Source organism: Rhopalosiphum maidis, chromosome 1, assembly GCF_003676215.2.
Source record: "Rhopalosiphum maidis isolate BTI-1 chromosome 1, ASM367621v3, whole genome shotgun sequence".
Classification (NCBI taxonomy): domain Eukaryota; kingdom Metazoa; phylum Arthropoda; class Insecta; order Hemiptera; family Aphididae; genus Rhopalosiphum; species Rhopalosiphum maidis.
The window spans coordinates 64,558,815-64,576,228 of NC_040877.1; the positions used below are offsets into that span (position 1 = coordinate 64,558,815).

Genomic DNA, 17,414 nt, shown 5'->3' on the forward strand with positions numbered 1-17,414 from the left:
CATTTAAAATTGTGAACAGTGATGGGTAAATTAGCTTTGTAACGATATGTGTTCTTTTTGTGTGTCTGTCATCAGTCATCACTTTCGGGGCAATAAAAATGTTTAACTTTTAACTTTGGAGGCTATAGCAAATTTGATCTTGTTACTATTTAGATGGATCTACAGTAAAAATTTTCCAGTAATTTCTTAATTATTAAAAAAAAAAAAAAATGAGGAAGAATAAGAATTTTTTACGCTAAACTGGTTTTCAACAAAATGTATTTCTTTGTTTTATTATAATTAAAAAAAAATAACTGTAGAAATTTGTAATAATCGTCAAGTATAAAATATAAATATTATAACTATTTCTATATCGTATAAAATGTTTAAAATACTTTGATATATACTTTTCGAGCTATTTATAAATAATTTAAATTTTCTATTTTTTATTTTTATTTTTTTTTGTTAGTGTCATTAAAAATATTTTTGCTTGATCAATAATTTAATACAAGATCCATGCAGTATATGCATAATTTTATTTTACATACATTTGAATTTCAAACTTATACTAAATTACGTATTTAAACTACAAATAAAGATAATCAATATTTTGTTACCATTTCAAAAAATTATTCGTGGAGACTTACAACTTTTATCTAAAATTGTATTGACTTAAAATAAAGTTAATAAGAATAATGTAACATGGTATGAATATATACATTATTTTATTGATAAAATACTTATAATATAATAAATGCATACTATTTGAAAAAAATAAAATCAATACCGGCTATCAAAATGCTTGGTTATATAGGCAGACAGAATTCTCCACTCAGAATGGTTTTTCGTATAGAATATTGATGACGTATCATTGAATTCAATTTTAAGATATCTACTACAGTGATCCACTTGACACCTATACCATAGGTTAGTCAAAGCGGTACCCACTTGCCCGATTATTTCTCAATCTCGGGATCGTGAGTTCGAGTCCCTCGTTGAGCGTTACTTTGTCATATCACTCACACGATTAAAACCGCGCTAAACACCTGAAACGTCTTGCCTTTGTACACTCTAAATAATGACCATATCCCAAAACTAATTCAGCAGTATCTGTCACCTTATAATCAGGTACAATGGTGTAAGTTAATTACTTAACAAACGTTCCTTTATAACTTATGACCATACGATATGTTCATTCCGGCGCTCTAAGAACTTTTAAAGGCGAGAACGACGAACAATTAAGAACAGTTTAAATCAAAATATTGTTGTCGGAAACACTTTTATTATAAAACCTAATCCCTCACCTTCTTGCTTCTTTATCGTGTTAGGGCTTATAACTTTATAAGAACCGCGTGATAAGATATTTCGTAATACTCAGTGTATATTACGAAATATAATCAGTGAATAAGTTGCGTCTAAATAAAAAAAGTTCGGTAAAGGTCATAACTCATAGGTAATTTACGTCTCAGCATGCTTATTTTTTATACTTTAGTTGCATATTCGTAAATATGAATGATATATTTATAATAATTATTAATAATTTATAAAATGATAATACATGAAATATTTTAAATGAATATCAAAGTGTACTGATTAAATTTATCACGTAGACAATAACTTTAATATTATAATTTCTATGATCTACTAAGTACTAAAAATTCACGAAAAAAAAAAAAATAAAAAATAATTTTCAATTATCAAACAAAAATATTTTTTGAAAATGTATTTTTGATTTTCAATACATATACATATGCAATAATAAATTCATATATTATTATAATAAGTTAATTTTCTAAAATACATTAAGGTTTCTAAATATAAAATTTACATTTATTACTATTTATTGCAGGTATTTGGTATGTATAGTTTCGATTATTGTAGCACTCTAAATGTATGCGATTATTAGCTATAGAATATAAATATTGTAAATCAATTGTAGATACAATTAAAATATTATAACTAAAATTATTTTTAAATACGCCTATAACGATAAGGCTTTTCATAATATATCATTAGTATACAAAATACAATTAATGTAATGTATAGTATACAACAATATATATGTACTATAGTATAATAGTATTTACCGATACTGTCGTTTAATCTACCAAAACAAATTAATAATGCACTCTAGAATGTTTTTGTTAATAGAACGCCCTCTTCGATCGGGTTTCATGTCGTACTCAGAACGCGGCCAAATATTGATGGTAGACACGAGACCATTTGTATAAATCGGATTGCGTGTACCTGTGGAAATTCACTTATATAATAATACTATAATATAGTTATGTAATGCGCGCATGTATAACGATATGCAAATTCACCGAATTGTGATCGATCAATTATGTGTATACAATATTATATGTTCACACATCAAAGTTGACGTCGGAACAGTGCTGCAGGCATAATATAATATGTATATATGGGTTTTCGTCGCGAGTCGCGATGAATCTAGCGAAATACGTAAATAATATAATATTATATACACTTACTCAGCGTGTATATATATATAAATATACTCACGCGATGACGACCCAACGTCCCAACTTCCGATATATCACACAAGACGGGCACAACCACGCCGCGGGCGGAAATCCATTAAAATTTCACGGCGAGAGGGTCTGATAATAATATGTTTAACACTGAGGTTAGCAGCCCGAAAAATCCGAAAGAATAAATTGCCTTGTATTATACCTACGCGCAAACACGAAAAAAAAATATTTCACATAAGTATATTATTCCCTCGACGTGCACTTATATATAAGTATATATATATATATATGTTTAGGTACGCGCACTACTGCGTATACGCCGTCCTGTGCCAGTGGTTGAATTTGTGGTGAGGTGTGGGGCGAAAGGGAACTCGTCCCCACACACATCTCGTTGCGTTTAAGAAGCGTCCCCTGAAACTTATTCTCTAAGAGGTATACTGATCCGTTGAATTTTGAATCATAAAAAAATTATTTCGTTCAAAATAGCTATGGTTGTTTATTTTTTAAATTATGTCGTTTTAGATTTATTGATATTTATTATAATATATACCTAAATATATACTTTTAGTTTAATAAAAAATATCGAGCTATCGCCTCGCCATCCACGTGCCACACCCCACATAATATAAGATGTATTTTACGTTCAGTAATTGGTGTGTCTATTTCATTGTTATTAAAGCAAATGATTTAATTTTTCGAACTAAGCTAGAAAAATTGTTTTTTATTTGGCAAATTATAACGAACGATCTACATTCCTTAAACCGAATGAATTTTTGTACGGTACAAAACTACTTGCGTACCGCATAAAGTGAAATATAGGAACGACAGTATATACTTTTTGCCATTTTATGTCACTCTAAACCCCTTGTGAATGGTCGCACGCATATATATAGTCATATCTGTCCCAAACGGTGTAAGATAAAAATATAAAAACATCGTGACATTGTTATTTGTTTCATTCGTTTTTCAAACTAATGCAATAACAACGCGAAATCGAAATATTTCAAAACATCACGGCGTGATGGCAGTACACGAACACCACAATATACGAATTATATACGAGATATGTATGATGGCTGTACACACGAGACACGACACGATGCGATAAACCAGCCGTGCATGTCCCCCGCGTAAATGTATTTTTTCCGCGTCGAGATGGTTTGGATCAAAATTTTGTGTTATATAATTGCTTCGGAGACGAAAACACGTGGGAAAAATGCATTTCTCTATTGCAGTATTTGTGGACTTAGATACAGTGATTCACCAAACATACTCTTCAATTCCTTTTCTCAACAGTAATGCAGTTATTCAAAATATGATTTTAGAAATACACTTAAAGATTACTTTTTCAAATTTTTCAAATATTATGATTTACTACTTATAAGGAGTTTTCTATAAAAATACAAACTTCTGATTTTCAAAAAAGAACCCACATTTTCTACGGTAAATTATTCAATGGATACATTTTTTTTAAAAAAAACTGATGTATTAAAATCAAATTTTTAACGAATATTTTTGGCATTATTTAATTTTATGTTCTAAGGGTTATTATAAGTCCATGGCAATAGGTTTAAAAGATATGGGGACTATAATAAAGATTTGGACATTTCAGTAATTAATATGAATCTATTAATAAATCGAAATTTATAATTTGTAAATTAGTCAAATTATAATAAATCCTAGTCTAATATATTACGCATTATCTCTGTATTTCTGTAAAATCATTTTTATAGGCTATTGTCCTCAATAAAAACATTTTAATAATGGAGAAACTAATCGTTTAAATATTTGATTGCCAATGTACTAAAAAATAATTTTCAGTTAATATGAGGGAAAAAGCGGGGTAAACATTATCAACAAAAAAAAATTGTATCGCTGCAGTACATTCCTTAAGTTGAGCAAAAAATATCAAGAAAAGGAAAATTTCGTTTTAATGTAAATATCTATGTTTAAAAATCAAAATTTGAACAAATTAATTATGAAAGAAAAAATTAATATGTATGTTTGATGAATCACGCTGTATATATACGCCTTTGCGCGCAGTCATCCACATTTGTATATACTCTATATCAGTGTATATAGTATATACTATACACACAATGTATGCGTCATATATCTACCTACATGCCACACTGTTTTCAAATATTTGTTAAATCAATTTTATGATATATCTCTCGAGCGGTAAAATATCTAATTTAATAAGAACGTTGCGTTATGGAACGTGATTTTTGCCGTAAAAAATAAAAATAAATTAATCCCAAGCCTGTAGCTATAACCGCGGATGCCGCAAATGCTACTTTGGCTCGTTATTATTATAATATATTCAGTCGTGTAATGTGTACGAAACGCCAAGCATAGCAATTTTTAATTAAATGTTTATTTAATTGTTATAAAAGTTATACGGCGAAAAAAAAAGTATAATTTAATTAAACATTTTTTTTACATAATTTTTCTTTGTAATTGTACACTATATCTATGTATAGCCACTGTGCTGCAGGTTAAGGGGCAATTAAAAATATAAAATTTATAATTTGTTTCTGGTTTTTAAACAATTAACACTTACAACATACATAATAATATGTACAATCCTCGTAAATTACAAGCGTGTACCGGGTGTGGCAGGCACCAGCCGACATTTTAAAATCTGACCCAAAAACAATTTAAAGCCCGCGGGACTTATGGTTTCATATTCTCTCATATAATATCGTTCGTCAAAAAGAAATAAAACACTATAGTGGACAAATATATAGCGGCAGAGTTGACGAAATCATCTATTTGAGAAATAAACGAAAATTTTGCTTTTTTGTGTTCAGATAGATAGTTATCATTTTATTAAATTTCAACTGCAGAAAATAAAAATGTTATTTGCCACGAACATTTAAATTATACAGCGAGTATTATCTAAAAAACCGATCGGAATTTTAAGCAATTTTTTTCAGGAAGACCTCTATCTTTTACTCCCAGAATGGCACAATCGATGTTTCGAAATTTTTTATTAATTTTTCAAAATGGTACATAATAATAATCTTAAACCACCTAATTTAACACAAAAGTTTACAGTTAACAGGCATTTGCTAACCTGCTGAGTGTTGGACAATGGCTGGTAGTCGAGTGTGTCGTCATTTCATTATGTTGGAGAAACGGACCGTTTTATACCTAATGCAAAGTGTTTAGGGTGGTCGGACAACTGTGTGGTAAAATATGATAATATTGTTGCAGGCCTGAGATATTGCATGAACAATTTCGAAGGTCTTGCACCCTCCCTAAAATATACGCTCATATTATTATGGAGTCAAACCGTGTTCTAGGACAATGTCGACAGGTTAGGTCTGTAGCGAAATTGCATACACATGTCGCCGTGTTATTAAAATAATCGGGACCAACTTATTATTATGACGTATTTCCAACTTCCAACACATATTATATATCTCATACAGTAGGAACATATTAGATATAATATATGTTAATGATATATTATTAACTCGTTATTAATATCCATAAAATATATCTTTTAACTGCTCCTAAAAAACGTATTAATATATATATATATATATATAAATAAATATCTTTCGAACAAACTTTATTTTAATATATTATATCAGAAAGAAATATCTAATTTATATCAACACTAATAATTCACATACAATATACCTATAGGAACATCCACTTGCACAGAATATAATCACGGATGCGGCAAAAACGCAAAAATAAATAAATTTGAAAGATTAATAAATTTAAGCTGATAATATTCATGAAGATGTTGAATAACAGGTTTTTAAGTTCATCCAATACTTCTGATTTCTGACCAATATGCAGTAGATTTTTGCGATCCTTATATCGAAATAAATACCCATTCTCGAATAAGTTTTTATTTTATTTAAATAATATAATTATAGAGCATTAGTCGAAATAAGAGCATCATTATTAATATACTTAATTTTCAATATTTTATATTTTTTATCTTGTAATGATGTTAAATAAATCAATTTTGCACAGATTTTTGATAAAATTTTAATTATTCATCAAAATGAATTTTAAAAATTAAAAAGAAATTGGAATTCGTCTTTTTTATTTTGTCTAAATTCATTTTTTTTTAAGATCGTCATCAAACTCTAGTGTTAATACGAGCGTAGCTTCTACGAATAAGCAATTAACTACGACGACTTACACCAATATGGCAATACAGAAATATAAGTATATAAATAAGCTGTAGAAATAGTATGGGTTGCACCAGAATAATAAAGAATAAAGATTATACGGACGGATTACAGTACTAAAATAATTGCTTTTACATTTGTATATAAAGTACATTGCCAATCAAGTCAAAAACTCATAAATAAAAATTGATAAAGATTCATCAAAAATTCTTACGCTCTCTGTAATTTAAATATTTCATTTCTTATACCTACCTAATCTCAAAGTTCATATTATACACATCACTTTTATCTACTCCTAACCTTGGAACATAATAGAATATTGTATAGTTTACTTCTAGACGTATAATTATCGTATAGTTTACATCTAGACGTATAATCTTTCTTATTTAAGCTTTTGGACAGCTTTATCCTTGTATACCCTTTCGCTATCAGAGTTCACGGTTTAAGAACTTATTGTATCTAAGACTTAAAGTAATTAACGTTGTAAGTAATAGCCACAGTAATATACTTATAAAAACTATATAAATGAGTTTGAAATCGATTCGTCCATCTCACCAAACTTTTACTTGTTTAAAACCTATTATTTACTTATTGCGTAATTTCTTATACTTCGTAATCAATAGCAGTATAGCAATTTGCCTTTGAATTTTTGTATTACCACTATTATTTTATTGTGTTCATCATTACTTTTATTGTTTTTACTTTTATTACTCGTGCTGTTAATATAAAAATAAATTATTAACTATTAAGTAATTGAGCCTATTTTAATTTTAAAATTAAAAATAATATGTAATTATCGGACGATATATACATTGATATATCAACATTTGAATGTAATGCGTAAAAATTAAGTGTATAGTGGAATACTAAAATTAAATAATTATATGTATCATATATTAAATGAGCCAATGTTTTAGAGGTAGTAAACAATTTAATTACTGAACAACGTGGCTCTAATATTTCAAATTAAATGTTATGTGTCAGCTGAGTCAACTTAATTGGGTTCAAATCGGTTTTTGATTTTATAATATAATTAAACGATTTATAATAATTCTTAATCAGGCATCTGAGCAAAATTGTTTTTTTAATTATTCCAAAATAATAGTTATATCATATATTGTTCCTAGTATATATTATATATATATAAATTCCTAATAATACGATATAATATAATATTTTATATTATTATTATTATTATTATATTTTTAAATAGTATACCGTGCATATCCTACATTCTTACGTATATATCAATTAATTTAGACTTCGATATTTCTGTATTTTTAAACATATTTTACTGCAACTTTCGCAATTTAAATTTAGTCGTGTTTCGTGTTCACAGTACCCAAATAATACATACCTTACTTATATATTTTGTATTTTTTTAATAGACGACAATATACATGTCATTATCATGTTCTATTATTTTATAAATAGAATCGAGAACAACATTTTAAATCACAGTTTTTTTTTAATTTAAAATAATAAACACCATATGGATTTTGTTAACACTAGCTATACATGTAGACACATATACCTAGTAGTATAAAAAGGATAATGCAAAAACCTCAGTCGATCCTGCGCGTTCACCCGCTCAGCCCTAAACTTCACAGCCACTCATTCGATCGTTTCGAGTCTCACCTACTCGCCATCGTCTGTCGCCGCCGCCCTTTCAAGTCACACGTAATCTAAACATTCTAAACCGACATTGTATCGCTGCCGCCGACAACAGCATCCTCTATTCATAACCGGTCCTACATTATCGCTGCCGTTTTGCGTAGAACATAAATTCTATTATATTTTTGAATTAAATTGTTAATTGCTATCATACATTAATTTAGTAGGATACACGCGATTAAAGAGTAAAGACCATAGTCGGATACGACAAAACTTGAGGGTGCATGTTTTTTGTACACTATAATATAATATTATTATATTATATTTATAAAGTTCATTACAAAAAATGTAAAAAGATATATGCCGGGTTGTGTGAAAAATTGAATAATTTTATATATTAATAACACACTTTAAAAAGCCAATCATGGGCCACTAAACCATGTGTAAGAGACCATTGGTTTATTATAAAATTAGGTACCTAGTGATTGTTCATGCAATTCGGCAATAGTATTCTTGTTTTTCATGGTTTAATTAGATTCAGATATAATCACACTCATCACATGAAAAATATTCATGGCATGTATTTACCATGTGCACGTAATAATTAATCAATATTTTATTTATAATTTTTTTTCAATATCTAATTTATTTCAGGAGATCCACGTCCGAGCGTCCTGGAACTACAAAACATGTTATGAAAAATAAAGGTTGAACATTTTCCGCTAGTATTAATGCCAAATAGTTTATAGTTGAGCGATTAAACCAGCGTTCATTAAGTTTATGGGACAATGGCGTCAATAAAATGAAAATAGTTTAGGCGAGATAATAACTTTTAAAAGGATAACGAAAAATCTATATATATATAAAAAAAAACGAAACAAACACGTGAGAATGAGTGCAAAACATAAGAATTCAAAGAAGTTATTTCAGTATTTTACGATTAGTGTAAAAATGATTATGGTATTAGTCGAAATAAACATCTTTTTAACTGAATCGTTAATATTATGAAAACATTTGAGTTTAGAGTATGTTGGGAAGGTTTATGAATGATATTGTAGAATGTGTTAGAAACATTGAAAAATAATAACATGCAAACTTGCTACTAGTAATGACTAAGGATAATAATAAAACATATAGTAAAATCAACAACCGAGACGAATATATGCAGGCTGATGTAAATCATATATTATTATACTGATCCAGAAATTTCGATTGCATGTATGCTCAAAAATACATTGAGGTTAAGTAAGAACTTTTATCCAATTAAAACAAAATGATGGTGTTTAAACAAAGAAATGTATAGTTTTATTCAATTTGTTTACAAATTTCATTATCAAAATTCAAAATTACCATGTATAGTCGTATGGGTATGCCAATGGCATAACTACGGGATGGCAAGGCTCGGTAATGCTCCAAGGTCCTTAATCCTTGTAAATTGTATATATACAAAGTTGAATTTTATTTTAAAATTCACGACATACAGACAAAAAAATAACAAAACCTATCATAATTAATTTAAGAATATGGATTGAGCTTTTATAATATCAACTAAAATAATTGTAAACAAGTCTCGCACTATTTTTGTTGTATAAAAATTATTTTTGTGAAAGCTGTTGAGTGTTGGAACACAAAATTTGAATATTCATTATGCATGGAATTTCTTAACATCTATATATTATACGTATATAATTATTATAATTATTGATATGAGTGGTAATATTCTCGTAAAATAGGTAGGTACGTATGTATTATAATAACACAACTGTACCCATACAAAATATACGTGGCTTGTCAAATGAACATTTCCCATTGGGGGGGGGAGGAATACAGTCACAGTGGTTTCTTAGTGGCACTACGAAACGGTTATCCGAGGCCAATAATATAATCTAAGTATATCGACTATGATGTATCCAGGACCGGCCCAATTAATGCGGTAGCAAAATTGGCAACTGCCTATGGCGGCACCAGTTTAGAGGCAGTGAATTTCAAATGAACCAAAATGATTTTATCATTATATTATCTAGTATCCAAAAATGTATGTCCATTGTTCGACAAATACAAAAAAATACATCTAATAATATTATAGGTAATAATTATATTTTATTTACCGCGGGCGTGGTAAATTAAAATTACCTAAGTCGACATAAGACTTAAGGCCATCCCGGGATGTATCAAACCCAAATCATAGATTGTACACTTGACACGACCAATCTGTATGTATTTATAGTTATAATTGAAAGTCAATTTATGTCCAAGGACAGATAACTCAAACGTTGAAAATATTTTAAATTAGTTAGGTATATGGGAAAAAAACATGGGTATATGGGAAAGAAGTAAGATGGACTTTGGATGTTTAAATTGAAATTTTTTAACTTTAAATTCTCAATACATTTTTGTTATTTTTAGGAAAATTTAAGTAGTAGAAAGAATATAAAGCTGATGCTCTATAAAAAAAAAAGACATTCTAAATTAATCATAAAAAATATAGGTAGGTACATTTAAAAATTTCACAATATACATAACAACAGCCTTGCAGCAATACACTTAAAAAAAAAACCATTCAAATTTAATAGACCTATATATATTTATATTATATATACGGTATTTTCTATTTTGGATACATAACCTTAATTAATCTCTGTTACAGTTCCTTGAAACACTATGGCAGAAATAATGAACTAATGAAAACGAATACAGATATTTCATGTAACAGATATAAATTTTTCATATTTATTAAATAAATACCTACTTATTTTGGATTCATTTATGTATTAAATTAAGACTTATATGAGTCATGACTTCTATGCGGATTTAGTAGTTGAGCATTCTAAACAGTTTAAATTGACAGATTTAATTTAAAAACAAATCAATATAGGTACATCTTTATTTATCTTTAAGATGTTAATTTTACATAGATATTTTAATGCTATTTATATGGTTCTAGTTAGATCTATTATGGATAATGATTCAATAATTTAGAGCTGTTCTTCAACTTCAGAATGCGAGTCAAAAATATTTCCTGATATTCATGACTTTTAAACTAAATCTCCTTTGAAATCCCATTGCTACAGTCCAATTTGTATATGACTCCACTTGCCCACTTTAAGCAATGTAAATTATCTATACAACCTTATCAATGACCACATCAACTCTCCGTATTTATTAGATCATAAAAAATTAGAGTCACTCTTCATCACAGATCTCACTTTTCTTAGTTTCAACTCAAGATACTAATTTCAAAATACCTTTTCATGTACTATGAATATTATATTCTTTAATATCTATTTAATTCAATAAATTTAAGAATATTATCATTTATTTTGAATTGCATTTCTGTCCATTTTATTCAAATGAATAAATTATTATACCATTATAACATTTTTAAACAAAAAGACAAATTATTATTTAAACTTGAATTATACTTCATAAATAAATGAAATACCACTATATTCAATTTAAACAATTAGATATTAAACCAAGTATATTTTAATAGATAATATTGATTTTATTATAAGACTAACCAAACATTTTTTTTTAACTTATATAAATATCGGACAATTCTAAAATTGGATGATTTGGTTCAATAGAATTTTAGTAATCTAATGGCTGAAACATTATTTAAGTGTGTTATTTAAAAAAAAATATTTAATAATAATAAGAAATATATAAAGTATAATAAAATATATTTTCCAATTCGTCTTTCACACTTATTTCTTATTGCTTTTATCCTTTTCGTTTTTTTGATCTTTATCCTTTGAATCCTTACTGACAAGACCAACAGCTTGGCGTACAGCATCGCTTTGAGAATCAACACCTGGTAAATTTTCCAATACACTTTGAATAAATTCAGGATCAATCACTTCTGAATAGTCTTCTTCTACTTCCATAGCTTCCTCTTTAGATTTAGCACTCGATGAAGTTGCTTTTTCTTCAGCTGCCGAATCTTGCATTGACATTTGCATAGCAAATGCTATCTGCTCTTCTTCAGTCATATTATTGAAATCCACTTGAGATGCAGCTGTACCAGAAGGTCCAGAAGCTGAAGCACCTGATCCTTCCTGTACAATCATTGGCTCATCTTCAACAGTTTCCATTGACATAGCTAAAGCACGTTCCAACATAGCTTCTTCAGTTGGAGCTGAAATAATTATAGAATACATAAAATATCAAAGTGGTTAAAATTTAAAAAAAAATCAAATGATTATAAATATAATATTAATATATTATTATAGCTTCAGTTTAAACTTAAGTTGGTATTTTATGTTACCATTAAATCAGTTTCAAATTACATATATTATCTTTGTCTTACCAACGTTTAACATGACAAATGTATGTATTAAGTCAATTATAACTTTGTGCAATAAAATACTTAAATACATGACCTTTATCTGTACTATTGCAGGAGATTTTTACAATATTTTAATTTTTAAGTGAGTTATGAGAATTTATTTAACTATAATATTTTACATATGGTGAACTGTTCAGTTATTAAACACCCTCCAGTAATTGGAGGGTGCACATTGCTCACGAATATTTTAATTTTAAGACAATTATGTATCTAATATGAAAAATTAACAGTTAATATTGTTATTTGTTTGCTGTTCATACACTGGGCTCGAAGTGTTTGATCACTGAGATTTCAATTTTTTTTTTTTTAACTATAACTAATATGTTTAAGAGTAATTTGGTTTTATATTGGTTTCTTAGTAATAATTTTAAAGTATATAGGCATACCATTTTCCAGTCCAAATTTATACATACATATAAAATAAAAAAACAATTTATGATTACTTTATAAATGTAAACAAATCCTAAACAGTATATATTTTTAATTATATTTTTAGAAAGGAATGTAAAGTAAGCTCAAGTAAATATAAATATTTTCCAAATGTATTTATTATTTTTAAATGAGAGTTAAATATTTAAATTCAAATAACTCATTTTAAAATAAATATATGAAAAAAATTCTTCATTCAACCAGTTTGGATTATCCTGTACAAAATGTATAATCCAGCATGTAGATATGCTATGATAATTGTGTGAAATACAAAGACAATACTAACAGATACAATGTATCATATAATATAAAATAATACATTTAGTGAAATATTATGATTATACAATTTTAAAATGTTTTAAAAATATTCATAGTAATTTTAAAGTTGTATTTGCAATGAATATTATAAAAATATTTAATATTGATATGCAATAAAGAAAGCAGGAATTATGATTTTAATAATTGTCAAGCTTTTCTATTTTGCTCATAATACATATCTTATAATTTATTAATAATTAATATATTTACTAATGTGACTAATATTTTCACAGCAATAAGTGTAATAGCCATTATTTTGATATTAAGTAGAAAATCAAAGATACATTCTTTAATTTATTTTTGTAATCTATAAGAATAAGTTTTTGATAAGTTTACTTACTTTCATTAATAGTTTCCGGACGAATAGTTGAAGTTTCAGCACCAGCAGATGAGGATTGACCTCGACGAACTTCTTGTTCCTGCCTAGCTCTTTGTTCTTCCATGGAAACACGCAAAGCCTAAAAAAAAGCATCACATTATAGACTATGCACTTCTTTTTTAAAGAGATTAATTTAAAAACTAACTAAAGCTAATTCAGGATCTTCATTAGGATCAACTCCAAATTCATATCCTGTTCCGCCAAGACCAGCTCCGCCAGCACCATCTTCTCCTTGAATAACTGGTGATGATACTAATGCTTCAGAAAAATGTGAGCCAGGTGGTACAGCAATAAGATGACTGCCACCACCATCTTTACCATTTAATGTATTAACAAAAGCAGTTAATACATCAGAATTTTCAGCCTAAAAAATGAATAATAATGTTAATCAAATTGAAAATAATTTTAAAGGTTAATTCAGTTTTATTTTTACCTCTTCGCCAAAAGAAACAACATCCACATTAACCTTTTCTTTCTTGAGCCTTTTGGCTAACTTAATAATTTCTTTTTCATCTAAGCCCACCGGGCTGCCAATAAATGCAATAATACGCATTTTATGGTTTTTTCCTTGACGATGCTTCAATGCTAACTGTAATATTAAAAAATATTCTGGATTAAATATATTTTTGTATCTATATTATTTATACATAATGGAGTGAAGCAACTATTTATTTTATTTTTTTGTATAAACTATAAACTTATTACATTTTTACTTAAATATAAGTACTATTAAATGAAATATGTTGTTGAATATTATTAGTAATAAAGCTTAATATAGGGCTTATAATATGGAATTGTCAAAATTATGAAAGAATCAAAAAATCAAAGAATTTTATCTAGAAAGGCTTTAGTTATTGTTTAAATAATTTAATAAAACTAATCAATTAATCAAAAAAAAACAGTTTGACAAACTTTGAATTTTAAAAACAAAATTCATTATGATAATAAAAAAAATAAGAGGTTTTCAGGTTGTCTTTGAGGACTAAGATCAAAATCCAATTAAAAGAAAACTAGAATAGAATATTTTAAAAAAAATTATGGATTAACGGAAACAATCGAACAGGCCTAAACATAGTAATATTTATTTAAATATTTTTGCATAAAATAATATTAATAATCTATCACGCATGTTTCAAATATTTGAAAACAATAAAAAATACTATCTACTTTAATTATATTACTGATTGTTTAAAATGCATATATGTTTTAATTGAAAAGTTGAATAAGATAAAAGTGTCAATTATATTTTAGTATAATATTGAATAATTTATGTAATGATTATAAATACATGAGCAATTCTAATGCCAGTAGGAAAATTGATGACACCATTGGGTTGTACTTGATGCAATTTTGATAAAATTCGACCAACATCTGCTGTTAAAGTAGCCAATACACGAACACTAAACAAAAAAAAAAAATGATCAAACATTAAAATTTAATGTTATTTAAAAATCTAGAACTTCATACTTGGCTAGAGTTAAGAGACCAACGTTGTTCTCGGGATTAGAACGAGTCTTAGAAAGACATACTAAGTTGACAGCATCTTGTTGAGCTTGTAGACGAGTAGGTACAAAATCTCCATTGCGCATGTAATCGCTGTTGTCAACACTAAAAACAAATGTATTACATCAATTATTATAATAACAGATTACACTAATATAATTTGTATATTATTGTTATTGTCCAGTGAATAAAAAATAGTGTTAAAAACCAGATATTTGAGACTAGTTATAGCATATGGATGTGAAACTTGGGACACTTCAAAAGGTGATTATTCAAAGAGTAGTATAATAAAAAGAAAATTGCTTAGACTACATAACATTAGTGTAATAACACCGTTAAACAAAAAGTTTAAAGAAGTCCCAAAATTGTATTAGTTATTAGAAGTAGAATTGAATGATTTGGACATGAATGAAGAATTCCAATGGTAAAACAATAAAGCAAGTAACAGAAAGAAATGTACAGGCAAGAGACTAGTAGGAAGGCCCACAACACAATAAAAAGGCATGATGAAAAAAATCAATGAAAATGTTAAATTCGAAGAAACTTATAATAGGGAACGGTGGTAGCAACGATGTGACTTCATGGCTCGCTAAGCTGATGAAGAACATATATTTATATAATTGTTCATACACTAAATATCTATACATGATTTATCACGGATAAAGAATTCATTTAAAAAAAAAATGTGATAACTATGTATCAGAATGTATTTTGTAGTTGTTATGTTAAATGTCAGCTATTGCCACTATACAAAAGAAGGTAAAAATGAACGACTTTTAATAACGAACATCGCTGTGCATACTTACCATATCATTGTACTTTCGAGAACCATAATGAATGTCTGTTGAATTTAAAGAAATACCGAAATGAACAACTTTAAACACTAAACAGAGAGCAAAGTGAATTTACTAGTTCTGACTTGTGAGTTGTGAGTTCTGATTATTGTTCCAAACAAATTGCTAACTCATTGAAGTGATATCCTAATTGATCAGATATCCCAAAACATGATAACAGCGATTCGATATTTGAGATGTCAGTGGTGCCAACATTAAAATCCAAATATCCCATATAAATGTCTAAATAATATAATAATTTTGTTTATTTAATTTTCGGAACATATGCAATTTGACTCCCAAGCAATATTTTGGAATTGTAAATATCTATTATTACATATATAATTTTATAGTTTTTAAAAAAAATTGCTCAAACGGAACTTTTTTACAATACTAGTCACCACGAAAATTTACCCATTTTTTTATAAGTACTTAAGTTGAAAAAAATTATTTACGAAAAAAGAATTCGGGGCTATAACTTAAAGTTATAGCTATTTGAAGTTTTTCGTTTTATTACAAACCTTAAATGCCCAATATGCCATGAATTTCGACAATGCAAAAGCTATTTTGTATTGGTATTATACTATTATCTATGGTTCAGTAGTTCCCAAACTGTGCATTGCTGTGCCATAAGGCACTACAAACTTACTTTAGGGCAACTACGGCTCATACAAGAATAAATAGATATTTATTTATTATTTTTTATTATAATTAAAAAGTAAAAATAAAACCAAATACCGAAACCATCTTAATGTAGAACCTTAATTACGTGTCTAATTTTCATAAATTGAATCTGCAGCAGACTGTCAACCTTTGTCAAAATAATAACTAGCAGTAAAAATCTCATAAGTTATTATTTATTAGACTTTCAGCTAAATTGTTCTCTTTTAAAGCAATTTTTCAGTTTTGTAATATTTTTTGTTTTTATTATCAACTATAACTTTGTTATTTGTTTATAATGTGTTCAATAAAATTATTTAACTAAATTATTATTGAGAATTAATGTTGATTTTTATCATGTTCCTCCTGTTATTTACAATTCACAGAAGAACTAATCTATAAAATATATAGGTGATTAGAACTCCTGAAGTATTCTCCTAGTTTAATTCTTGTTTATTTGAATATATTTTTTCAATTTTTTGTTACTACAATTTAAATTATATTTTGAAATGTATAACTTGGCAATTTAAATTGTTTTTCTAAAGTGATTTAATATTTAATAAATTAATTATAATTACTAAAAAAAAAAAGGTGAACAAGGGGGTATTGCTCTGTTGTACATTAAGTATCAAGTGGGTCACTATTATGGGTATATTAAATTTAAATCCAATGATATATATTATATACAAATAACAATTCTGA

At 27.4% G+C, this 17,414-nt stretch overlaps 1 protein-coding gene across 1 annotated transcript; it reads right to left on the reverse strand.

The window, feature by feature from the left end:
- Positions 1-11,705: 11,705 nt before the first annotated feature.
- LOC113560643 (26S proteasome non-ATPase regulatory subunit 4) lies at positions 11,706-16,189 on the reverse strand. The gene is made up of 7 exons (XM_026966647.1): positions 16,026-16,189; positions 15,184-15,324; positions 15,005-15,116; positions 14,150-14,305; positions 13,862-14,080; positions 13,678-13,795; positions 11,706-12,380 (listed from the first exon to the last, which is right to left on the reverse strand). Exons 1-7 carry the CDS (start codon positions 16,049-16,051, stop codon positions 11,950-11,952), a joined length of 1,203 nt encoding a protein of 400 aa, XP_026822448.1. The 5' UTR covers positions 16,052-16,189; the 3' UTR covers positions 11,706-11,949.
- Between the last annotated feature and the right edge of the window lie 1,225 nt (positions 16,190-17,414).